At 44.2% G+C, this 27,538-nt stretch overlaps 1 protein-coding gene across 2 annotated transcripts in view; it reads right to left on the bottom strand.

Annotated features, from left to right (window-relative positions):
* The window catches only part of Galnt7 (polypeptide N-acetylgalactosaminyltransferase 7), a 131,699-nt gene that overhangs the window by 42,091 nt on the left and 62,070 nt on the right, over positions 1 to 27,538 (bottom strand). For both annotated transcript variants that reach the window (XM_052752326.1, XM_052752325.1), the window contains exon 2: positions 22,706 to 23,166. In XM_052752326.1, the coding sequence (XP_052608286.1) occupies positions 22,706 to 23,166 (461 nt within the window). The remainder of the gene's footprint in view (positions 1 to 22,705; positions 23,167 to 27,538) is intronic.

The raw sequence follows: 27,538 nt of genomic DNA on the forward strand, positions 1-27,538 counted from the left end.
CTCATTTGACCCCAGACAGGAGGAAATGAGTTTCTAATAGCTTTCACTCCCTCCCACACGTACTACCTTATCCAAGTTTCGTGGTACTCTTGCAAGGTAGGGTGACGCTTTTATCAGTCATATTTTTTTTTCCACACAGGAACTGAGGCTGTTCGGTTATTTGGCCTGCCCAGTCAGTTAAGAACAGCAGTGAGTTTCAAAATGAATCCTTCAGCTCTGGCTTTAAAGTTCTTTCCCCTTAAACCACAAGCGTACTAAGTAAGCATCACTTACAAATGCATGCTTATAAAGCAAATAGAAAAAATGAGTTCCATATTTTCACCCAAGCACAAGGAATGCATAGCTACTGACAAAAATGACTATATGCAGTGTGGAGGAGTTCTGCCTGGTTTGAAGGGTCGAGGATACCAAATATTTTTTTTATAAAAAAAACGAAGAATGCTGAATTATATTTTTGGGATAGCTGCCTTCAAAGTTTTTCTCTTTTCTTTTATTTAAAGAAAAACATACTCAGACAGATGTGTCCAGTTAATGATCTGAAATCTCAAACCACAATTTAGAAAAAAATCTGGCAGTGAGTCCTAGGACAGGACATATGTTCTTGTATATTTCTTCAAAACTCCCTGGGAAAGAAAAAAAAAAAAGAACATTTCACAGTGTGAGCCATATGTTTATAGCTATATTGGACTTCCCATTTCACATATGAGCTTACATATGATATTCTAATTTTATAGAAATGCCAGCTTATCAAACACCAATATATTTGAGCTAAAACAGCAACCACTAAGAGGAGTTAAGGATCAGCACACCGTGGACCATGCACAGACGTGAAGGCATCAGGAGCGAAGAAAGGCTCTCATCTTTGAGCTGGTTGGTTAATGCTCTGCCTCAGTCTGTGAAGGACCTCAGGCAGCATACAAAGACAAAGAACGAAACATTACAGAGATTAAAAACGGAAGAAATGGATTTTTTTTAAAAAAAAGGATGTAGAGAAAGAAATAATGCAGTTTATAAAGTGCCTGACAGTGTGTGAAGAGTTCCGACACTAGGGCACTGCTCGCAAAGAATACACCACAGATGGCGCTACCCTGAATTCTACTAATGGTGGTGCACCCCTATGCTAGACACCTCTTCTGAGTCTGCCAGTTTGGCTAGAATTTTCTAGACCTAAACCTGGTTAGGTCCGTGTTTAAGAAACCCATTGCTCAGATGAAGTATAACGTTGTTGATGTGAAGTCTAGTGTAAGTTTTGTTTTGTTTTGTTTTTTTCGTATCATGAGGTGTCCTTATGGCAGGGACATACAGCCGTGAGCTTCACTGGGCTGTATTTCTCCGAAGGCTTCAGCGGTGACAATGGCATCACGCCAAGTGCCAGTCATTAACAACAGTTGTACGGAGAACAGGTTGGGAGCTGAGGTTCCACACAGACTTGAAGATCACACTTTGCAAACATTCTTCGGATGTTTTTTGAGTCATGTTCCACTTCGCATTTCATCACTCTGAGAGTGAGGATACGCCTTCTCAGTGCTCTGATTACAATAAGGAAACCGCGTCGGCCGGCCAGATGGAGGGCTTGCAGTTTCAAAGGCACATTTCAACGTCGTTAATGACCGGAGAAGAGGTAGACGCACACAAAGGTAGCGTGGTAACTTTAGCCTGGTGTTAGTGGGTAACTTCCCAACAGAGAATTGTTAGCTTTCGCAGGCTGTGTACTGCTTAGTTGAAGATTCTTACACCATGACTCATACTAATGGTCCCAACTGCAAAATGAGGGGATGCACTACATCAGTTTGTGAGGACTCTACTATAAAATTTTGGCTACAGACTGTTACGCAGAGAAACCCTGTCTTGAAAAATCAAAGAAAAAAAAAAGGGGGGTGGGGGTGGGGAGGCAAAACAAAACAAACCCACTCTGTGTGACGTGGACGTAACACGGAACCTGAACATGATAGACAGCAGACGAGAGACACCAGAATTGAAAACTACTATCGAGTAAAAGGAAGGTCATCTGTCCATTAGAAATTTGTCCTGCTGAGAGAGCTGAGAATGGGCACAGAGACTGAGTCCCAGGCTTTAGCATTGTTTACAACAGTGAGAAGCTAGAAATGGTCCCAAATGTCCTAAAATAAAAGACCAACAAAATAATTGTGGCTAATTAGGAGAGGAATGCCTAGCATGCAGATGAGAAAATACTGTTCCAAAGGAAACAGACAAACATTTAAAGAACTCAAGAAACTAGACATCAACAAACTAAACAATCCAATTAGAAAATGGGGTCCAGATCGAAAAAGAATTCTCAACAGAGGAATATCAAATGGCCAAGAAACACTTAAAGAAATGTTCAACATCCTTAGCCATCAGGGAAATTAAAATCAAAATGACTCAGAGATTTCGTCTTACACCTGTCAGTCAGAATGGCTAAGATAAAAATCACAAGTGACAGCTCATGCTGGAGAGGATGTGGAGCAAGGAGAACACTCCTCCAATGCTGATGGGAGTGCAAACTTGTACAGCCACTTTGGAAATCAATATGACGGTTTTTTTTAGAATATTGCGAATCAATCTACTTCAAGACCCAGCTATACCACTCCTGGGCACACACCCAAAGGATGCTCTATCTATCACAAGGACACTTGATCAACTATGTTCATAGCAGCACTATTCATAATAGCCAGAAACAGGAAACAACCCAGATGCCCCTCAACCAAAGAATGGATAAAGAAAATGTGGTACATTTACACAATGGAGTATTACTCAGCTGTTGAAAACAATGACATGAAATTTGAAGGCAAATGAATGGAACTAGGAAAAAAAATCATCCTGAGTGAGGCAACCCAGACCCATAAAGACAAAGATAGTATGTACTCACTTGTAAGTGGATATTAGCTGTAAAGCAAAAGATAACCATGCTATGGTCAGTCCACAGACTCAGAAAAGCTAAGTAACAAGGAGGGCTGAAGGAGGGAGGCAGGGCAGCAAAGATCTCCCTGGGAAGGGGAAACAGAATAGATTTCGAGGATGGACTCGGCAGGTGGTGTTAGGAACAGGTGGGATCGGGTGGCAGGGAAGGGAAGGAGAAAATCCTGGGAGAGACAGCTGGGGGCGCCCTTTGGGGGTGAGGTGGAAACCTAGTGCAATGGAAACTCCATGGAACATATGAGAATAACCCTAGCAAAGACTCCTGGTAATAGGGAACATGGAGCCCGGACCAGCCATCTTCCGTAACCAGATGAGGCCTCAGGTGAGGGACTGGGGCACCAACCCAGCCACAAAATCTTCGACCTGCGGTATGCCCTGCCTGAGCGTTCTGGGACCCGAGCCTAGCAGATTCGTCACCAAAGGGACCAGAAGAGACTTCATCCAGCAACCGACGGGAGCAGATGCCAGCCCCGCAGCCAATATTAGGTGGAGCTTGAGGAATCCTGCAGAGGAGGGGGAGGAAAGATTGGAGGAAGCACAGGGGTCAAGGACACCATCGGAAGACGGCCCACACAAAATCGACTGACAGGGACTCATGGGAGTTTGCAGAGATCAGGGAACCCGTAGGGGTCTGACCTAGGTCCTCTGTGTGTATGTCATGGTGGGGTAGTTTGGTGTTCTTGTGGGATTTCTAACCGAGAGATCAGGGCTGTCTCTGACTCTTTTGTCTACTTATAGGACGCTTTTCCTCCTGCTGGGTCGCCTTGTCCAGCCCTTGATGTGATGGTATGTGACTGGTCTTACCGCAGCTTGTTATGCCAAGTTTGGTTGATGTCCCTGGGAGGCCTGCTCTTTTCTGGGGGAAGGCAGAGGAAGGCGGATCTGGGGGAGAGGGGAGGGACTGGAGGGAGGGGAAACTGCGGTCGTATATGGAATATGAGAGGAGAATAAAAAAAACAGTGCTTCAGGAAAAACAAACATTTAAAGACACAGAGCACGTGTAATGTAATTTATTTATGAAATAATAATTGCCATCTAACTTCATTGTTTAAAAAAAAAAAGTACCTGGAAGTGGGTGTGGTGGTGTGTGCCTGTGATTTCAGTACTTCGGAGGTGGAGACAGGAGAATTAAGAGCTCAAGGTCATCTTCTATTACACAGGGAACCAGAGGGAGGCCAGTCTTGGCTACAGGAAACCCTGTCTTGAAAAACCCACAAACAAAAATCTATCTGGGTTGTAGGGCTACAGTGTGGGAGCCCAGCTGGGAGACCGGCTCCCACATCTTAGAAGGGTACTCTCGAGGAGTGAGGGATAAGAGATATTAGATAGAAGGACAGAGGGGAGAGAAACAGATAGAAACACAGGATACCCTCGGGAGGGCCTGGATCCTTATCCACTGGCTCCTTCTGTCTCTTCTAAAGGGCTTTTTATAGGAATGCCAAGGGGTGGAGCAAAAGACCTCCCCCTAGCTCAGCCAGGTGCAGACCCTTTCCAATCACCTGGTAACCACACACATGGTCAGGCAATCCTTTAATGCAGCCCTGCTGGGTAAAGCAAGCTCAGATCTCACGAGGAAACCTTTGTGGACCTCCACACTACAGGTTGAGTTTCTTAAACGTTATCTATTAAATACATGTAATTTTCCTATTTTTTTCCCAGTGTTTAAAAATGAAATCGCCAGTAAGAACAACTACAAGTGTACAGAACATCACTCTGGCAGCGTCATACGGGGTAACTCCCTAGGAAGAGATCTGCTCTAAAACCTCGATTCTGATGTATCACAAATGCTGTTATATCAGACTAAGGCTTTGCCCAGCATGAGTACCAGCACGTGACCATCATCATGCCCCATTACCCTTGTAGGGAGCTTTGCTGGACATGTATCTATTCTAAGTGAGGGCACATTAAAACATCATTTATACCTAGTCTCATTTTAATAGGACAGCTCAAAGATTTGCAAATCCTGCTTAGGCTCCCTCCACACTTCATTTCTGCCTCTTTTTTTCCTTCGTTATCTAAGTTGGTTGTCTGTTTAAATCCACATAATTTACAGTCCTTGCGGATAGTTTCACTAATACAACAGAGCCATTACACAGAACACAGCCACCAAGAAGGCTGTTTCTCTAAGGATCAAGGCAGCTAGAAAAAGGATAAATGTGCTCGTGTACAAACGAGAAACAAAGACAGAAGAACTCTGGGGGAAGAGACGTTCCCCTAGGGCCAGTCCCAACTTTTGCTGATCTCTAAATCCAAACTGGAAAGCCGGTACTAGAGCTCCAGTACAATGTTCCAAATATTATCAAGTAATTGTATTTAATTATCACCATTTTAGAAGTAAAGTACTTCATGTGGTGGAAAAATTATACCTTGTGCATACACCTCAGAAATCCTAAATATTCTGAAGCAACTGGGTCAGGAAGTCTGTAGTTCCTTTAAATGGCTGCAAGTAGACACCACGTTGTGGTAACTGAAGGAACTGTGTTCATGAAGACGCACGTAACTGATGATTTCTCAGTGCTGTGCCGTCGGAACGCTCGTCTCATATTCAAGCCATCAAATGCCAGCTTGCTTGGGGCGGCACTGCTGGCCACTGGGGGAGGGCCACAGCACCGCTCTTTGGTCATATCTTACGCTAGAACTTCCACGGAAAGAGATCAGTTCCGAAGGACTGAAGACATCACAATGTTGAACATCGGTTCTCCCTAAACTGTAATTTCCCCTCAACAGCTGCAACACACAATGTGGCCTTTGGTTTTTTTCAGTCTCTGAAACTTAGAAGTGTCGGATCATTTAGTTGGCTCCTTTGGATACTGAATGTACCACTTTCTGAAGCTGATGTCTATCTGTTAAGTCTTTCCTCTGAGAGCATGGATGCTTGTAAGGCTGACTGTTATAGGTTGAAAAAAACAAAACAAAACAAAACACATGTCCTTGTACTAACCTCCAAATCTTTCTCACCCCAGGAATGAAGTTCTCCGTATCACACAAGCCACAAGCCTCCCAAATCGTTTCCTGCGTCCCTAGAACCAGACTTCATGGTCGGCTGAACTCAGTGTAACACTTCGTGGAGGCCGAGACTGGAGCGACACACAGGTAGAGTGTTCTTTGTTTATGTGCTACACGGAAATCATTTCTTTCTCCCGGGCAGGAGGGGAGATGCAATCTACAGCTATTAAAATGCCAGATAAAAATCAAGGCCAGTTAACAAGACAACTGAGTGGATTCAATAGAGCAGCCACCTGTTGAGACAGGTGATGTACTGGGTGCCCGGGAGGAGGCGGCCATTGCTACGTTTCCAGTCATCAGCACCTCTGGAACTCTGATTAGGTAGGCTAATCAACAGAGATTGCTGCAACACAAAATCTAATAACTATTCCAAACAGTGGGGAGAGCTGCATTGTTCCGTTGCTTGTGGCCCGGACTGCAGCGGCCTCTGGGGAGCACAGCTTGGCAGGACTCCAGCTTCCCTCCCAAGCCCATTTTAGCAGTGAGACATCTGTAAGAGGTTCCCCCCCTCCCCCCGCCGAGGGGGATAAACTGAAGAAAGGTGGGTGGGATAGAGGGGAAAAAGATGAAATATAGGCGTGATAATAATAATAATAATAATAATAATAATAATAATAATAATAAATAGGCCAATTTATTTCTGTTCCTTGTATGGAAAAATTTAATATGCTATGCTTTTTTTTTGTTCTTGACATTTCTATAATCCATTATCAGGTTTTGTTTTGGCATAAATTAATAAGTGAAAATATTTACTGTATTAGTGGATCTTTATTATTCAGTCTTTGTCCCAAGGAGGATGAAACGCGGAGCTACCTGACAGACCGACAAGATGATGCTCTCACTGTTTCTGCTTTTGTATAGAAAATGTATCCTCACTATAGACTATTTCATACCCCATTGTTCTCCTTTTTATACTTTTTGTTGAGGATTTTGTTGTTTAAAATGGCCCCAAGTGTAATACCAAAGTGCTATCTTGAACCATAAAGACACCGTGCTGTGCCTTACAGAAAAAAATCTGGTTCCGTAGGTTTGTGTGGCATGATTATGGCCCATGGCCACGGTTTCTGTCAAACACTCAATAGTATACAAAGAAGGAGTAGGAGGTTTTTAAAGCAGTCACATACATAAAAAAAAAAAAAAAACTAAATGTTGGAAAATGTTGTGACCAGGAGTTTGCAAAGCCTAATCCTGTATTTTCCCCTTGTGTGGTGGTCTGAATAGAGACTCGTGTTTGAACTCTTGGCCTATAGGGAGTGGCGCTAGTAGAAGGTATAGATGTGGTCTTGTTGATGGAAGTGTGTCACTGTGGAGGTGGGCTTTGAGTTATCATACGCTCAAGCTATGCCCAGTGTGGTTCCCAGTCTCCTTCTATTGCCTGCGGATCAAGACATAGAACCTTAGTAATCTCCCCAGCACCAGGTCTGCCTGCATGCGACCATGTTTCTGGCCATGATGATAAGGAACTAAACCTCGGAACTGTAAGCCAGCCCCAGTGAAACATTTTCCTTTTTAAGGGTTGCCCTGGGCATGGTGTCTCTTCACAGCAATGAAACCCTAACTAAGACACCTTGGAACAATAGTTCAGAAGACAGTATTCAGTCACTATAGAGCAGACCTGTGATGAATCAACTACACACCAAAATGCTGAGGCACAGAAATGGCATTTCATCAGAGAAGTCAGCTATAAGAAAAAGTAAAAGTAAAATAAAAAAGAAAAGCAAAGTCAGCTATAAAGCCAAACTAGGCGGCACAGACCTGCAGTCCCAGATATTTGGGAGGCTGAGGCAGGAGGATTATACATTGAAGCTTCATCTTGGCTACAGAGTTAAGAGGAAGGCTTAGACAACTTAGTAAAAACCATGTATTGGGAGGTGGGGCCACATTCTTACCATACACAAGGCCCTGGATTCAACTCCTAGTATTGTGTCTAAGGGGGGAATGGGAGTTGGGGTCAGCTATGGAATCTGCCATTCTTGGACTGCTCACTCTATGGGGAAAGTGTGCTGGGCAGATGGATTTCCATTCCACAGGCAAATGCTTCTGCGTGCAGGATGGAAAAAATAGGGATGGGGTCACATCTTTTCAATTAAAATTAAGCGTATGCTCTGATCAAAACAGCACTGTGCCAGAGAATAGTCAATAGGCTTACAAGTCAAGCACACCCGGGGAAACATTTAAGGATACAACAGAAAAATGCCCTGCAAGCTGAAGCTGCCAAAGGAACAGCAAGAGACGAGGAGGGCGGCCTTGCCACTTAGCAACAGCAGTAACCAAGAGGCAGTCAGCGAGGAGAAATTAGCCTGTTTTATGACAACCTACCCCTGCAAGGACAGTGTGCCCTCTCTACTAGACGCTAGGTTAGCCTACAAAGACGCTTAGCCCAAAGAATTATGGGGCTAGATTATAGGGTTAGGTTTTCAGAAATGACAAAGGTGCTCTTGACTAAGCACTTATTTAATTTTGCTGAAATATTAAGCCCCACACCCATGATGCGCTTTTCTTCCCTCCCTTGGATGCACATTAGAGACTGATCTCTCAAATACAGAAAAGCAAGCATTTCTTCACCCTCTGCTGCTGTGAAGGGCTCTGTCTTCTCCCATCTTTAGCATTCCTACTCTGTGGGAAGGCAGGATGGAAGACGATGATGAGGCTAACACACTCTAGGACAAAGGGTGAATGCCACACAATGAGGGGGCGGGTCTTATCAGAAGCAAGAACCCCTGCACTGTGACTGGGGGGGGGGAAGCTGGCCCTAATCATTATGCTCTCCCACCAGGGGGACTCCTGTTACCTACCAAGATAGACACTTTTTGAGCTCTTTATTACATCTGTTCCTCGCAGGAACTTTAGGAGGCAAGTTTTCTGACCCACATTTGCTAGGAGAGGAAATCAAAGATCTCTAAATGCTAGCTGTCAGGCTGACTGCTCTCCTCAGCTCTCCACGGGATTCTGCAGGGCGCGAACCCCAAGCACCCTGCTCTGAGGCTCACACTTGCTAAGACGGTATTCTGCTGCAGAGCGTTGCTGCTTTGTAAGATTCTGTTCAGTTTTGTTCCAAGGCAGGGTCTCACTACGTAGCTTTCTTTATTCCCAGGGATCTGCCCGCCTCTGCCTCCCCTGTCCTGGGGTTAGAGGCACATGGCTCCACACCGATAGGACACTATTGATTTTACAGTTGTCGAGGCAGAGAACTCTGCTTAACAGAAACATGTAGTGCAGAATGGCAGAAGCCTGTTAGTGACAGTTCAGAAACTGTTGGAAATTCTACCCTAATCCCCAAACAAATATCTATTGAATTTCTTTTTCTTATGAAACTCGCCCGCAATTCGAACTCAAACAGTACGTTTCTCTTTCCTGTCCCTGGGAACTGAACTTAGAGTCCCCATGCAGGAAGTCTCCTAGAACCAAACAGCATTTGGAAAAAATCAAACATTTGGACACAATCCATCCACAGGTTCAGTAATTTGATACTTACATGTTGGTGAATGACACAATAGAAAAATATCATCTTTTGTTGTTTTCTGCAGCTTAACTGTGTCTCTATCGTACATACTGTTAAACACCACAGGTCACCATACACCATAGTCTCCAATCAGAGCTGAGGTGTTCCACGAAGCCCTCTGTGGGCTCTCCACTGCAAGATGGAGTGTGTGGACGTGTGTGTACTCTATGTCCAGAACCAAGGCTGCAGTGAAGTCCCACAACACAAAAGGTGAATGCTGTCTGCCGAAACACCTGGGGCTCATTCTGCACTGACTAATTTTGAATTAGTTTTTGATTGCTACATGAACTTTTTTTTTTCCTACTGCCAAAATTTTCACAACTCCTGTATTTAGTTCTGCGACCCCCATATGTGACCCAGAGCTAAGAATCAGGTGACGAGTGTGGCATGGTGGTTAAGCTGGCCCAGTCCCTTCGTGTTCTTCGGGTACCTTTCTGTCCTCTTCTTGGTTTGAGCTCTTCAACTGAAGTTTCAGCAGAAGCCCCTAAACATACAACTGGGATATTTTTTATGCCCACACTTTAAGAGAGTTAGGCTGAGGTTGATATCATACTTCCTTGGCTTTTATGTTAAAAAAATTTAAACTTATTTCTTACGTTAGCATGGAAAGCAGTGGGTCTCATAGCATCTTCATACATCATCTTGTAATGCTTTTAAGACATTTTAATTGCATTTATTTTACTTTTGCATCCTGTGTGTGTGTATGATGCGTGTGTGTGTGTGTGTGTGTGTGTGTGTGTGTGTGTGTGTGTGTGGTATGCATTATGTATGTGTGGTCAGAGAACAACTTGTGGGCGTTGGTTCTTCCCTTACACACCACGTGGCTCCCAGGGATAAAACTCAGGTCATCAGGCTTGGTGGCAAGTGCTTCCCCCCTACACCCCACCTCTTAACATGTCCCTGCTTCATCACTGCTCCTCCATTTCATTACTACACAAATGCTCTGTGAGTGTGCCACAAACATTACTCACGAAACTACTCTCATAAACAGACTCTCCTTATCTTTGTGTGTGTGTGTGTGTGTGTGTGTGTGTGTGTGTGTGTGTGTGTGTGCAGCTGGAGTGGTAAAAGATCCTAGCAAATTCAGATTCTCTCTAGGCAGCCACCTACACTTTGGCGGTCACTTGGAGATTCCCTGTGCTCGAAATGAGGGAGGAATGGGGAGATTTCTTGGCCGCCTCAGCCTCTAAACTTCTAGGAATCCATGACTTATAGAAGGTACTATGAGCAATGTTGAGGCCATTCCCACTGAAAGCCACTGTGTGACACTGATTCTTAGCAACAGTTTGAGTCCAGTCAGTATGATCTGGGGCATTTGAGGACTGGAATGAAAACAAAGATGTGGACTCAGAGGAAGAAGACAGAGAGGGCAATAAACAAACAAACAAAACAGAAAACCCTAGGAATAGGAGCGTGGAAGGAATTCAAGGCCATATTGTATCGCTGGCGAGAAGGAGAGAAAAGAAGCAAAGCCAGCCTTACCCCACCATCACTGCTATAAACCGCAGCCTCCGTGTATGCGAGGCGGTTTGCAAACCGTGTCACCGGCTGATATCACGTAGGGAAGACTGATGAGGCTCAAACACAAGGAAACGCAAGTGACGATGACCCCTCTCTGCACATAGAATTAGTTCCTGCGCCCTAAAATTCGTGAATGTATTATAAATGCGTAGGAAAAGAACGGGACAAATGTTCACCAGACAGCAGTTGCTGCCGGACATGGAGAACGGACAGATAATCATTTACTTCTTCACTTACAGAGCAAAGGGGTCTTGCTCCATCCCAGGAGCTGGCCTACACAAAGGTTTTCCTAACAGGGCTGTATCCCGGAAATGCAAGCAGGGCTGAGCCTGGCGATATAAACTGGTGACTGTCTCCTTAGCTAATCCCTTCTGATCCCGTGTCTATACGGGGAAACTAAAGAAGGGTGAGTCCGGTCTCTCTGCTGCCAGACTGATGCTTTCTCGGCCAGACTGGACACGGTGAAGAGTGGCTGGGCACCAAGTGCAAGTTCTGCCAACGGGGGCACGGATTGCTAATGTGCTGGAGAGAACACAGGGCACGCCTCCGCTCGGAGGCTGCCTAGCCGACTTACCAGTCACCGCTACTTTCCAGCAAGAGCTGTGATACCTGGCAGTGGCCCAGAGGTCTGCTGCCAGCACCACTCAGACCTCTGAGAACACAGGAAAAAGCAACCCGAAAGGAGAGACTGTAGGAACCTTGCGCAATTTGCAGCCCAACACCAGCTGCTTGCTCGCTGGTTCTTCAGCTTCAGAATCTAGAGAAACGTGGAGAAAAACGAAGGGTGAATCTGAACACGGGAAGATGAGTTCCTTTTGATACAGGAAAGACTTCTGAAAACCATCTAGGGCAGTGATTTCTAGCCTGGTTTAAGGAGCAAGGATTCCAGGAAGATGAAAAGGATGGAAAGTCCAGAGTTGTCTAAAAAAGACTGTTACGGAGGGGAGCTGGAGGATCCTGTGGATGAAACGGATTTCGAACATGCCTGCAACTTCCTCTTTTTACAAATAAGGAAATTGGGGTTCAAAGAAGAGCCCTGGGAAATACCGTATTCTACCTTAACCAACCCGATCCACAATGCCACAAGGTGTGTGGACCCACATATCTTACTCTGTGACGGACACTGATGAGGAGGCGGGAGTGACTTCACCGCCTTGTAGGGCTGGCTTTGTCCTACAGCCTTGTATCTGGGACCGCATGGCCCCTGCTACCTTACTACTTAGGAACTGAACGACAAATGTCTTCCTTCTGAAATCAGAACGCTGCTTGGGGTGAAAAGAGCAAATGATACCATCTAGTTGTATTTTCCTGTTGAAAATCTGGTTCTAAGATTAACTAAAAAAACTTAAATTATTTTGTGTCTATCTATACTACCTATGGCAAAATGTGGCCCCTTTCATATGCACTAATTTGCTAAAAAGAGAAAGCTTTGTATAGAATGAGATACACAGGGTCCCAAGCCCATGAATTGGAAGTTCAGAATGTAGGTCACAGAAATAATGTCTCATAAAAAGCTGGCATCATATAAATACTTACATCATATTGATATTTAATCCTATTACTGTCTTCAGAAACTATGGTTAACTTTTGGGTATCATGTTAAATTCCTGAATTCCAAAAGCAACCACTAGAAAATAGAAAATATTAACTATTACGATAAAGTGCCCAACTAAAAAAAGGCTGAGCTCTGAATCCCGTCCTTGAACCCTGGCTGCCTTCATGAATTTAATTTTAATTATTATCACAATGGCAAACACCTTCATTATGCCACTTAAAACCATTTCTGTCCTAACCAACGCTGGCCGCCACAACTCCCGTGTCATTAGCATAGAGACAGGACTTCACAGCAGCAGGTCACCGCCCTCTTTGCGAAGGCTCCAGCACCTTTACCACAGAAAACCAAGGTCTTTATCCATGCGCTAAAATAGGCTGAGGCAGGAAGATCCAGAGTTGGACGTTACTGGGGGCAACGAGACAGACCCTATCTCTACAATAATAACTTGAAAAAGTATAAATAAAATTTTTGGGTAGTTAGGTTAGAATGCAATAATTATAGTAGACAATTAAGTTTTCTGATGTCCAGAAATTTGCAATGAAAGGAAATCTTGTATTATTCCAATCTTTAGTAATGAACGCATGGAGGAGCTGATTAAACCAGACTTTGGTTTATCTTGGTTCTTTCCTTAACCACTGTGCTTTCTAGACTTCACCAAAAGCTTTCGGCACCTTTTCTGTCTTCCGTCAGTCCCACCCCCATCCCGGCTCCCTCTCTTTCAGAAAGAAGAATCCTAAGGAAAAGACAGACCTTCCTTGGAGGAGACCTGGGGTCTGCAGCTCAGCAGCGCCGGGCTCTGCCTCTGGGGGGCGCTCTTGTCCCACAGGAAGACGAGCCTGCTGAGGACAGCGGCCCGTTGTGCATCTCCAGGGCCTTAGGAACGTGGAGTTGGGACTCTCAAATCTTTCTCCAGAGCCCTTTATCCTAGTCTTTGATTTCCTCACTGGGACTCTCTATCCTGAACCAAATGCAGACATTTTCCCCTTCGATTAAAATGGCAGTGCTCACTCTGAAAATAAGTTACTGGGTCATTAAAACTGATTTTTCCACCCGCGTGTTAGCTACATTTTGAAGATGGAATCTCCCGCAGGATTCAGTGAGGAGGAAACAGCTATGGGCCATTTTCCCGTGACACACTAAAAGGTATTGCTGAAATGTAATTAAAGTGTGTTATTTATATGGCTATAATTGTGTAATTAGCTTGGCTTTGGTGCTGAGGGGTTTTTTGTTGTTGTTTTTAACCTTTTAGCACGTTTACTTTATATATTGTAGGACTGACAAAACAATAATCCTGCTGGTGCTATAACCAAGTGCATCTTTTACATATTTAGTTTCCAGTGGGCAAAGATAATTAACTTATTCAAAGAGCACTTGGGAAAACCACACTGTACATGCTCCTGCTTCCACAACCCCTACTGAAGAAAAATGGTGCTGATTCTGCCTCCAGGTCTCTCCAACAGCTTGCCTTCCCCCCTGTGATTCAGCCTCACACCTCTTCTTGAGACAGAGAAAGTATCCTAATTGACTGGAATCTGAGTCAACCACTTCGGCAAACTGTCCCCTCCCCAACACCGATCTTTAAAAACACCAGTCGTGTGTGGGGCGAGGAAATCATCACAGGGTTTACAGCCTCCCTGGCGACAGTAAGGCCCCTCACTGAACTGTCCTGAGTGTCTCCTGGGTGTGTGGCCCAAGGACAACACCAGCTCACCGAGAGCTGTTTGTTTTTCAGAATGAGAGCTGTGTGTCTAGAACAGATGCAGAGGTGGGGGATCGTCCTTTTCCTTATGCGTGACAGGGAGTCACTTCCACAAAACGACTGATTTTCACTGTGGAAAATGCCTCCCTTTCTTAGACGATGGCCCTTTGCTCACTCAGGGCTTTGGCTCGGACTGTTCTTTCCAGCCAAGAACTTCTGGTAAGATGGCATGCACATATTCCCAGGTAGCTTTTCATGGACAAAGACAAAAGATCGGAAGAAAAGATGGAAGGTAAACCAGTATAAAATCAGATGACTCAAGCTTAGGACTTGAGGAACTAAGAGGCAGAGCCCTGTTTTCTGGCTGTGGGAGCAAACCCTGGAGGGAAGCAAACAGCAAACAGCAATCACAATCCGCAACGTTTGCTCTTCATAGTCCATCCATCCATTGCAGCCTTAAAACCCACAGGCTTGCGCTCTCCATTCTGGAGATTTGGGGAGACATTAGGTTCCAGTATAGAGCATTTAAGGAAAATTAAAAGCCCAATCCAAGGATAGCACAGCTCATCAATCAACTCCCTTTCAGCTTTTCTGGACTCATGTGTAGTTTTACAGCTTAGCATCATGCCAAATCCAGTGGGTTTTGAAGCCACAAGGCAGCACTGAAGGGAAGGCGTTTTTCCTTAAGGTCTTCACAGATACACTATCCTCACCTCTTAAACTAGGAGGGGCCTGCCCCTGACTGCCAAACCGTAACCTCCAGGAGGAAACCTCTGAACCCACCCCCATCCCCCCCCATCCTCCACCGGGTCCTCCACACTAACTCCATGCCACTTCCCTCTTTCCCAAACAGAGCCAACACACAGTCAAGAATCACACACGGGTTAACAGGCTGTGGCTAATGGTTCTGGCTGCCGCTTGCCGTCTCGGCCAGCGAGTTCCCAGAGGAACCGTGCTAAGCCACGGAGGACAGGCCTATACTCTCTATTTGCCTGGAACTTCCACACTGCACCACTTCACACCGCTGGAACGTCTGGATCTATTGGAAGTGGTTCTCTTTCCTGGGGAATTGACCTTTGAGCAGACGCCAAAGGCTCATCACTTTGCAGAGATGAACAGCTCCCTAGTCTGAGACATTCTGGAAAGAGAAGGTACAAAGTGCATCTCCCAGGGTCCCTACTGGTGTTTCTGATAAGTAGGAAATATACTTCCTTTTCTTTTTAAAGTTGTATGTGTTATGCAAATGTACATGTGGAGGTCAGAGGTCAAGAGCAGATGTCTTTCCTCTGTTGTTTTTTGAAGCGGGGTCTCCCACTGAACCTGCAGCTCCCTGACCAGGAAACAAGGCCCTGGGATCTGCCTGTTTGTCCTGGACCCCAGCACTAGCGTTATAGACCCGTGTTTGTATCTGGATATGTGGTCATATCCAGCGTTTACATGGCCCTGGAGGTCTAACTCAGTCCTCATGTTACAAAGCAAGCCCTTTACCCTCTGTCTCTCCAGAATAGGAAACTTAGTGGGACAAAAAACAAAAAACAAGCAAAACAAAACAAAACAAAAAACAAAACAAAACAAAAAAACACAAAAAACAAAAAGAAAACAAAACAAAAAAAACAAAAAACAATGTTTACTTGTAGGTTGGTAAAGGATACCCAGTAATGCCACCACCACACATAATTTTTCACAAATTTACAACTTTTTTATGTGTATTTTGCTTGTAGGTATGTCTGTGTGCCACATGTGTGTAGTGCCCCTGGAGACCAAAAGAGGGCGTTGGATCCTCTGGGACTGGAGTTACACATGTTTGTGAACCACCATGTGGGTGCTGGGAACCAAACCAGAATCTTCTGCAAGAACAACAATTGCTCTTGACTGCCCAGTCACCTCTCCAGTCCTACCATACACATTTTTAACTGCTTTCTAGAAAAGCTATTCTGAACTCCTGGTGGGGAGCAGAGGGCTGGGAAAAGCCACGATGAGCAAGGGGCGCTCCTAACTCTTCATCACTCTGGATGACGTGTTTGACAGGTGACGGGGATGAGATAAACTTGGAAGAAACAGAGCCAACTCCCCTGGCACAGCAACCTGGACGATCACCAGCAAAAGGGGAGAAGCATGTGAACCGAATGAGGTCCCAGCAGTAGAGGACTTATCGCTACTTAAGGAAGAAAGCCCCCAGGGGGTGTCAAGGGTGGGCAAGGGAATTTAAGATGTCTGGTGATGGGAGCTCAGAGCAACACACTACCACAGTTTCTGGGCTCTGCAGCCTCAGTCTGTGAATTTGGTACCCTCTTCACTGTGTGGAAATAAGGGTGCCTTGAGACCACCCCCTTTGATTTCTGTAACAACTTCAGTTTGCTTAAACACACCTCCTGCTGTCAGCCAGAACCTTAAACAGAAACCAGCTCTGTGGTCACAGCTGGGGGAACTCCCGAGGGCAATGTGTGTCCCTGTGCATCTCTTTTAATGTGCGTGTTTACTGGAGAAAGAAGCACGGCATCAGAGCAGAACTCATCTTTCAAGTAAATCTGGAAAATCCCTGAACACATGGGAAGTTTCCAAGAGTGAAAAATTTCAAACTAGTTACTTAGAAAGCACCTTTTGGATTCAAAGAAGAAAAATACTTGTAGCTCATCTGAAACCACTTCCAAATGAGCTTGCTATGTATTAGACTTATATGTCAGATCAAAGACTACCAAACTAAAATTTGCAAATGAGACAGATTTGGGAATTTAGTAGAGAAAAGGGCTGTGAGTTAAAAATCATTCTTAGTACAGACCCATCATATATTCAGATGTTCGTATAGACCCATTGTATATTCTGATAATACAAACTGCGGCAAGGTACTGAAATGTGCATTCATGTACAGGAACCATCCAACCATATGTAAGTATATGTGATGTATATCACTCAAAATATATGTTTTAATTTCTTAGGAGTGCCTCCAAATTTTAGTTTGCTCTAACTGAAACTTATGAGTCATGATAAATAGAAACTGAAATGAAAAACAACATCACAAGGCTGGGCCTGGAGGTATTCCCACAGCCCAGCACAAGGGAAGGAGATGCAGGAGTCTGGTGACGTGAGATCCTGCCTCTAGAACTCAGAAAGAAAGCTACGGCACTGTAATTAAGTGACATTTTTCAAATACTAACCACTTCCCAAATTGCATTACTGTATCCTAGAAAACCCGGTATATACGGAAGAGAACCTTTAATGTAGATAGAGAATGAGAAAATCTCATGACCACAATTCATCTTAAATAGAAAATTAGAGTATAAAAATCAGTACATATTTTGAAATCTGGTAAGAGAAGAATTCTTATTTATAAGGTATGGGGATAATTGTAAGTATTTTCAAAGCACCTCTATGTTCCACAGAAAAGCTTAAGAATGGTATTAACAATCGTATTAAATTTTCTGTAGCTCTTAGAGTTTTCAAAGCACTTTCCATCTATTATTACCCTTTGCAAATGCAGCTAAGATAGTCTGATAAACTGAGATGCAAAAGGCGTGTCAGTGGGAGGCAAGGTTAAATACCAGAAGGAGGTGAATTTGCGCAAGTCAAAATATTTAATTCATTTACTTGAAACAAAACCAGCTTGGATTGATTCTATACCTCTGACTGGCTGCCTTCTTGAACAGAAAAGGGATAGAATTCTTCTCATGTGTCTGAGTCAGCAGTTCACAGTCATGGAAAGAAAATCCCAAACTTTATTAGAAGGTAATTAATTCATCATAACCAAAAGCAGAATTTTCCACTTCTCCACAGAGATGAGTTCCTCTTGCTGCATGACTTCACTAAAGCCAGGGAGTACACCAGTTTAGGCAAATGGGCTTTGGGAGGAAAAGCTTGTTGGAGCCAATTCTATTATCTGTCTGTAACTGGCACCGTTTCTTTGGTGCGGGGCTTGAAAGCCAGGAGTTGATCTTTGACTCTTCCTTTCACCCCGTCACCTGCCGAGACCTACTGAGTCTTCTGTGGGTCTTTCAGAGTCTCCCTTTTTCTGGTTCTGTAACCTCTACTTCTTGTTACTACTCCAATACCACTAACCCCCTACCTGGTCCCCCCCCGCCCCCCCCTCCCCCCCTCCCCCATCCATCCTAGACACTGGTCTAGCAGTCCTAAAGTTCTCTTCCTCAGCCTTCTGAGTACCAAGCTCAGGACAAAGTTTGTGAATGGTATTATGGACTGCCAATGCTCTACCTAAGGTACCAGCTTCGTTTATTGTTGTTGTTGTTGTCCATAAACTTTCTGATTCAAGCAAACCTGACCACTCATTCGTGGTGTTTTACACCATGCCTTCTCCCCCATTCCCAGGGGTCTTCCCCGGTGTCCCCCTCCCTGAATCCTTACTAACCACCCCCTCCCCATGTGAGCGCTAACTGTTCTCAACCTTGTCTTTGCTCACACATTTCCTACGGCTCTTTTAGTTTATATTATAACATCCTCCTTTTCTCCCTGAGGACAGATGGTAAGCCTCTTGGGGACAGAGACTGTGTTTGCTCATTGTTAGATCCCCTAGCAGGCGAACTGGTTATACCAGTTAAGACCTGTTGAATTTCCAATAAATTATATCCTATTGTTAAAAATAAACATGAAGGCAAGAAAGGTCATTCTTGACTCAAGTCTTCAAAGAAAAGATGGCAGCTCCAGTTTCCTCAAAATACTGTTAGCCTCTTAATAAGCTATCAACAGCCAGTAAATTACTGAGCCGGTGAATGCAATTCAAAGCATTACATCCATGAGTCACGCCGGCAGCTGGGCGGCTCTCTCCGGCTGCTTGGGTACAGAACGTTCATCAGAGAAGGCTCTGGAACAGCCACAAGAACGAGCCAGTTAACCACAGTGTTAAGATGTCACAGCTGGACCTGTGACACCCAGAAGCGGGTCGCGAAGCTCTGCAGGTGGCTCGCTTATGTGAACAACATAGGCAAGGGCCCAGCTGTGGAGCGCCAGCTCCACCAAGGGGCTCTGACAGGATGAAGAAGCACATTCTCTATGAGGGGCGCCAGGGGTGTGTGCGCACAATATGCATGTTCTTAACATGCTGTCAGGAAAAGCAGAAAAGTACTCACAGGTACACTAGACCACATGCAAAACCAGGAGGTTGTTCTTTTTCTTGTTATGTTACACTGAGTTTTAAGTGTTCAAAGAGGAATGAAACCTATTATTTTCTTTTTGTTTTTTTCTGCATGTATGTGGAGTTCACATGTCTATGTGGAAGCCAGAAGTTCCCACTCTCTTCTTCAGCCACTCTCCATCACCAGCTGGTACATTAAGGCAGGGTCTCTCCTGCTGAACCCAGAGCTCACCAGTTTTAGTCTGGCTAGTTGCTTGTTTCTGCCTTTTCCTGTCTCTGCCCTTTACGTGCTGGGATTACAGGCAGGCTGCCACAGCTGCTCGGCTTTTAGACCAGTGGTAGGGACCTGAACTCTGGTCCCTGAAGAACCATCTCCTTGCTCTGACATCATGTGTGTGTGCGTAAAGGAGTCCAATCTTAAAAATAAATTGCACTCAGTTAAGATGTTTCTGATGGTAATTACATTGAGTCTTTTGAAATATGTTTTCAAAGAAGGGAGTATCATTAATAAAAAACTTCAAGGAAAGGCCCAGGAGCAGACGTAAAGATAGAGTGTCAGAGCATTTTATTTGATGGGCAACAACGATGCTTAATAGGAATGATACATGTAAAGAAAGCTCACGTTATTTCTAGGTTCTGCTGCAGCCATACAAGAGAATAGAATACGGGAAACAAGTGGCCTAGGGCGAGCATGACGAGGGACAGGAAGGGACGCGGCAGCAGTGACATGAGTGTATCCTGAAGAGTGATGGAGAATATCGAGGTTAAACAGTAACAGAACACATTGAAATGTGATGATAAGGTGCCGAGAAAGCACCACAGCAGTCAAATGAGCCAAGAATGCCTAAGGTTTTAACCAACAGGACTGTAGGAGAAGACCATTGATTTACTATGCCGTTAAAGTCTAATCCCATCCCTGACAGATCAGCACTGTTAAACCTATTGGTAAGAATTAATAACTAAAGTTAGAGAAGGTAAATGGCAAATCAAAGATCTCATGTCTGGTAACAAAGTCGGGGCAGAACACTGGCAGGCTCCATCCATCCATCCATCCATCCATCCCCTTAAGAGATATTTACCAACTGGGTCCTGCTGACCTAGAAGTCCCTAGTGAGGGAAACAGACAAAAGTTCCCAAACTCATTTTATCATCCGGTAAGAAAGAGAGCTAAGTCACTCAATTAACCAACCTCTAATTTTGAGATCTGATGAGTACTATAAGCAAAGTGGCCACGGGGAAAGAACAGACTGAAACTCGGCATGACAAGGGTAGAGAAGTCCAACTAAATAAGATGTAAAGAATGGGAAGGATCCAGCCATGATAAAAAGGGGGAAGGAAAGTACATACAGACGTCTTGAGATGGGCCAACGCAGGCAGGAGCTAGGGGTCAGGAACACGGTAGCAAGAGAGGATGCGAGGCGGGGTCGCGGAGCAAGGGCTGCTGCAAGTTGAAAGTCTGCGCTTCTTTCAAGTACAATGGAACAGCACAGAATAAACTTATTGGGGCTTCGAAAGGACCACGCTGGTCACTATGTGAACAACAGGCAAGAACAGAAACAGAGAGAGCACTTAGCAAGCTCCTGCAAGATTTCAGGAGAGACATGGTTGATGGAGAGAGATGGAGGCGGTGGTGATACACAAAAACAGTTCTGAGAGTGATCAGAAAGGCCTTCGGTGGTGAGAACCAAAGGCCTCTCTCCTGTGAACTGTATCCGACGTGACTCCCTTACCATATGTTTATATTAGAAATTAACCAAGCTGGCACTGGTGGCTTAAACCGTGTATTAAAAAAAAAACCACACAGTACGTACTTTCACACACACATGCCTACTGGTGAGCCTTACCTTGGTGACTTTGTGGGGTTTATGTGATTTTGAGCCTCAGGCTGTCTACACATAAGGAGAACTCTCTCCTGGGTCAGTTGTGAGAACCATTCCAGCAATTCCAGAACACTAGGCCATCCTGGGACAACAAATGATGGACACTTGTCCCGCTCACCCTACTCTTCTTCCTCCAACAGTGGCATAAGAACACGCAGAACACGGGAGTAACCGGATGAGCGTGATGCCCAGATAATGGGAACACACTCAAGCTTCCTACCAGAGCTAGAAAGGATTTACATGACAGACCCAACCTCTGTAACATCCGTCTTCACACCTGCCTGGGAGGGTTACCAGGTAAAATATGGAATGCCCAGTTAAATTTGGATTTTTAACTGAGCAAAAAAACCTTCAGATATGCCCGTGTGTGACAACAATTTCTTCTAAAGTTTTTAATTACTTATCTGAAATTCAGACTTACACTAAGCGTCCTTACTGTAGTTTGAGTTGTGGAATCTGGCAATCTTATGACAAACTGTTCTACGATTCTGCCTTCATAGTCCCCATAAGATGCTAATGCTTCTCTGAATAAGACGGATGTCCCCCACCATCACTGTGCTTTTCTTCCATTTCCACATTTTTTTTTTTTGTATTTCATTCATCACTTCTCAGTCTAAATACTAAGTGTATAAATGTCAAAATCTAAGGAATGGCACTATATTGGGAATTTTACCATGCAGTCATAAAGAATGCTGATCCATGCATGTGTGTTTGCGGTGGATATAGAGGTGTGTGCACCTGCTGTGTTAACCTTTTAAAATAAAGATTACAGTAACAGCACATCAGGAATACCTTTTAAGAGTTTTCTAGTCACAGTAAATTAAATTTGCATTCACATTCATGAAAGCTACTTAGATCCCACCGTAGTAGAACCAATTATTGAATAAACGAGAAGAGAAAGCTTTGAATTCACTCAATAATCACTGTCTATCAAAAGCTAAGAGCTGAAAATCCTTCACTTAAAAATCGTAACACATGAAAAGAGTTGAGAAGTGTAGGCCACAGTTTCCTCTGAGTACCCCTCTTGCATATACACAACTGTTTCAATTTCTGTTTCAGTATGGCGGGAAAAAGTCACAGGAAGCACAAATCCAGTCAAGGACATGCGAAGTCCAAAGCAGCATCGGTATCTGCTACTGTTTCACAAGATGAGGAGCTTTCTTGTCCCAGAATGAAAACACACAGAGGAAGTTCTGCTATTTTATACACAAATTATTTAGTAGTGTGATTTATTTTCATTCTGGTGCAAGCTCACTTATGTACTGTGGACTGGAAACAAAATACTCATAGACTGGTGCTAGTCTGGAGACCACGTTTTGACTACCACCAATGTACGAGACCCCCAAAATTAATACTTCCTATCTTCAATATGACAAAAATAGAGACCTCCTACTTCTCACCATTCCACTGAATGAGGTTCTTTTTCTTTCACTGAAGCAAAGGCACAGATATGTCCTTCATCCCGAACAACTTCCCTGAGTCTAAGGACTATAAAAACAGTACTTTCCCCAAGTTTAGAAAGAAGAGGATGTGTGCTTACTCTTCTTGGCGTAAGTCATTGACGCTGCGGTCCAGTGAGATCATGTCACTTGCCACCATGTTAAATCCAAACTCCTTAATGCTCGCTTGAACTGCTTGCTTGTATTCTGGTCCCAGAACCAATGGCTTGGCTTTCTCTCCAGGGCCACCAACCACTCCGTGAGGCTCGGGTTCTTTGGGCTCAAAGTTACCGAGGACCCCTGGGCGTAGCACAGGATCGTGGTAGGTGAATGTCTGAGGCTTAAACGTGAGGAACTGCCTCTGTATTATGTCTTTTTGGGAATCTCCTCCAGCATGACGCTCCTGTTCATTTTTGGCCTTGTTTTTTCTTCTAATAGACTCTAAGTCCACTTCTACTCCTTCAACATGAGGCCATGGTACCACAGGTTTGAATCTGTCATCCCCAGGAGCTAATCCATTGCCTCCTCGGTTAGGCATGGGGTTATTGACATCTCTGTCTTCCTACACAAAAGGGAGGGACATACAGTGAGTACACGAAGGCATACCAACCTCAGTAGAACTCAAGATAAAAACTTTTATGTTCAAGAAAAGGCTGAGACAATCATAAAACATTTGAAAATGTGAAATGCAAGCAGGACACCATTAATCAGGACATTGTGCTGGAAGACAGCTTTCAGATTGGAAAGGTATGATCAAACAGGCTATTTTCTCACCTTATTATTTCAAAAATAAATGAACACATTTTTACTTGTCTCTTTATAAATTTAACTCGCTTTAAAAAGATTTCTCAGTGATTGAGACAGACACTTAATTGGTCTAATGGTACAGCGGTGTTTTTCAGTTAGCTGATATATGACAAATAGAACCTTTTGTTAGCAATACGGCCATATGGTAGCAGTGATATCAGATGGATGTCACCCGTCAGCCAGCTGGCTTTGTGCCCCAAATGGCAGAGGAACAAGGTAAACTTATGCACTTGGTCCTAATTCAGGATTTTTCTACTCAGTCAGAGTTTGGCTGAGTAAGTACAAAAATAAACAAAACTCAAATAACTGTAACCAAGCCACCATGGCCTTTTAAATTCCTCTCTGTACTTGACTTTGCCACATCTAGGTAATATGGTAAAGATGGGCCCTGCTTGTAAGAATATTCAGTAAATATTCTCTCTTCAGTTTGGACTCTCTTCACCTACGTAGATCATTTAGCCAGAAATCCCCAGTGCTATTGCTTCTGAGGTAAAAGATGTTAACCTTTTGCCAAGCCTTTCACGAAGCGGTGTTTCTCAACATTAACACCATCTCAGACGACCTTAAAGAATACTGAAGCGCCTGCTCTCGGGCACAGTGATTTAATTGGTCCAGGCAAGTGGAGTTTTGAAAGCACCCCAGGTTGTAATATGCACCTGAGCTACTGAGAGCTACTAGCTTAAAGTCAGAGTGTTAGCTGTAATTGGGCAGGGGAGGTATGGAGCCAACACAGCTGGGTAGGACACAAGGCTCCCCGCGAACTGCAAAGTAGGCCAACTGTCGGCCAGGTCACTCCACACTTCAATTATACCGTCCCCTAACAGGTCAACAACAGAACTAGCACAATCCACCCTCCTCCCCAAATTTTTAAATTGAATGACCCTGAGAATTAAAGTTCAAAACTTCTTAATGACTACATGAAAGCTCTAGGTACAGCGGTGATGTTTAAGCTGCTACCTACTTACAATTCATTAGAGATAGAAATTTCTGGAGTAAGTTATTCCAGATGGAAATCTAGGTACGGAGTGGCTAAGGATTAACTTTAGAGAAATCAAAATCAATTTTTAAAAAATTATCAGTTTATTTTAGTAATATTCTGGTAGCCAATAAGCTACAGACCCAATAGGCACACAATGAAAAGCAAGATGTTCTCCCTTTCCTTCACAGAGGCAATCATATTTCCCAACTGCTTACACGTTTCTCTAGAGATGTGTATGAACATACATGTGTGTTCACATAACAAGCGATTTTAACATGGAATGTAGACATTTGTTACTCCATTAACGAGAACCTGTAACATGTTATGATGGATTCAAGGATAAACCCAAAGAACAAACAAGTACAGAAATACCGAGAATATTAGGTTATACAGGGCAGCAATCAATTGTACTCTGTTCTACACAATTTCCACTTCAGTGGACAAGAATTCTTTGTATATAGTATAAAACGGTCCAACGATAACAAAAGTGTAACAAATAGGAGAACTGGGTGAACCACACCAGTCATCATCTGGGGTCATTTTAAAGTTTCACACAGCTGTACCTGAGACACGAAAATATAAGATGCAATATAGCTTGACTATATAAATGTGATTCCTTTCTTCCAGAAGATACGGCTTTTGGATCAGGCTTCTGAGCCCCAGGGCTGTGTAGGAGAGACTTAGCTTGAATCTAACTTTTGAGCCCTAATCACATCAGAGGCAAACAACCAGAAAAAGAAAGAATACTGCACCAAGAAGGCAGAGGAGGGGAACTTTGGGGGTGGGGAGAGAACCAGCCGGGGGTAGCAGGGGACACAGAAGGGCAGTGGGGAAGGGGAGCAGGCAGAACAAAATATAATCTCTCTCTTACACACACACGAGATGCACAGAAACGCCACAACGGAACTCATTACTTTTACATAAAACTTAAAGCAATAACAGTAAATAACTAGGAGGTCATCTCGCCAAAAATGTTCATAAAGGACTGGAGAGTCCCTCGGGATTAGCCAATCATAAGAAGAATGCACCCCACGTATGACGAATTCTGCAAGAGAGGGGCAAGCATTGAAGCCAAGGTCTGGTTCCGATGAGGGGAGTGCTGCTTTCTCTCATCTGTTTCCTTTCTCTTTCCAAACACGTATGTTGTTGTAGATGAATCAAAACAGAAATCATTAGAAAACACCGCAGGGCGCGAGAACAGGGTTACTGACACGGAACCAAATTTAACATAAGAAAAAGGCAGACATTCTCTCCCTTCAAATTCTCATATTATCAGTGTGGGAACTGGTAAAAGCTGGGGAAAGGAAACGGCACTGATCATGGATGAGTGGTCTGAAGAGCCATACTACCCACTAACTCACCATGGTGGTTTGCAATTGGCCCCCATAATCTCACAGGGAGAGGAACTATTAGGAGGTTAACGTAGGTGTGGCCTTGGTGGAGGAAGTGTGTCACTTTGGGGGCGGGCTTTGAGGTCTCCTATGCTCAAGATACTGCCCAGTGTCACAGACTATTTCCTGTTGCCTTCTGATCAAGATGTAGCCAGTGCCATGTCTGCCTGTGCGCCGCCATGCTCCCCGCCATGATATGGACTGAACTTCGGAATTGTAAGTGAGCCACCCCAGTTGAACGTTTTCCTTTACAAGAGCTGCCATGGTTGTGGTGTCTCTTCACAGCGATAGATAACTGTAACTAAGACACTTATCTAATGTCTCCTGGGAGGAAGCAGTATCAGAAGACTATGGAATAGCACATGAGATGGATTTGAGATGGTTTCTAACTTCATGTGTACCTTCTACTAAAAACTGATATAATGGTCATCAACCTTAAGCTGTAAGTGTTTTTTTAGGGTTCTCTAAGAGGTCTGTTCTACCTTCTTCCCTGGCTACCCCACTTTCTCCCAAGCTCAGTGACCATGTTACACTGATGACTCTTCTGCTCCACTTCCCCGGGCCACACCACACTTCTGATTTCCAGATAACGCACACAGCTGTTTCCTGAACCTGTCCACTGATCTCCATTATCTCTACTTAACACACCCCCAGTGGAACCTGCCGTTTGCCTCAGGCCACCATTTCATCGCTGTCTTCCACACTTCAGAGCCCGGGTCACCCACCCTCTAGAGGGCCGATGAAGTCCAAAGCCACATTTCCTGTCAACTTCTTGTTTTGTTTTTACCTGTTCTACCGACATCCAGCCCCTCATGAGTCCCCGTCAATTCTGTGGCGGGGTAGCTCTTGCATTTGACTGCTTCCATTATCCTCGCGGTGACTTACTTCAGTTTGGCCAATCTCCTTGAAGAAAGATTATTATGGTAGTAGTCCCAGCGATGACTGTGAACACTGTGTTCCAAATGCTTCTCGGACATGAACCTGTGTAATCTCGTGGATGAGCTAGGATCATTATCAGACAGAAGGAATGGTCCAAATTATCTGAGACCAGAATCAGCACCGAGTGGGATTAAAATCTGCACTCTGACTGGCTGAGGAGTCTCTGCTCTTGAGCCCCCTACCACCTTCAGGCTCCCCTCCTTCCCTCACTTACTGTCCCCCTCCTCATTTTTCCTTCCCAGCAGCCACGAGGATTTTCCTCAAATCAAATATGAAGATATTAACTCTGGTTGCTTCTATCTCACCGGTGGCCACAGTTCTCAGAAGACATTCTCTAACAGGACTGACAAGATTTCCCTACACTCCAGGCTGCACTAATGTAATGTCTTTATTATTACCTGCAAAGCAGCGGCTGGGTAAGTTTATCTAAGAGTCGAACAGGACTTTTTTTTTTTTTTTTTTTTTACTTTGCAAACCGCAAGGTCAGTAAGAGCGGTCACAGATGCTATGTAAATAAATGGTAATGATTATGTTCAATAAAACTTTATATGCAAAGACAGGTGGAAGGCTGGATTAGGTTCCTCAACCCCTGTGCTCCATGGAAGTTTGACGAAGGGACAAAGGCTATGTCTATCCTGTCCCCAGTATCTGTCTTTGTATAGAAGTCCTCAAAAAAATTTATTGAATAAATGAATCCTAAAATTTGTGCTTTTGTAGTAAGAGAGACAGAGAAGAAAAGGAAAAGACAAAGAATGGAGAAGACAGTGTTGGGACCCAGAGGCTCGGATTAGCAGACAGACCCTTACTGGCAGTATCTT

This window comes from Peromyscus californicus, unplaced genomic scaffold (genome assembly GCF_007827085.1).
Source record: "Peromyscus californicus insignis strain IS unplaced genomic scaffold, ASM782708v3 Scaffold_23__1_contigs__length_62951481, whole genome shotgun sequence".
Classification (NCBI taxonomy): Eukaryota; Metazoa; Chordata; class Mammalia; order Rodentia; family Cricetidae; genus Peromyscus; species Peromyscus californicus.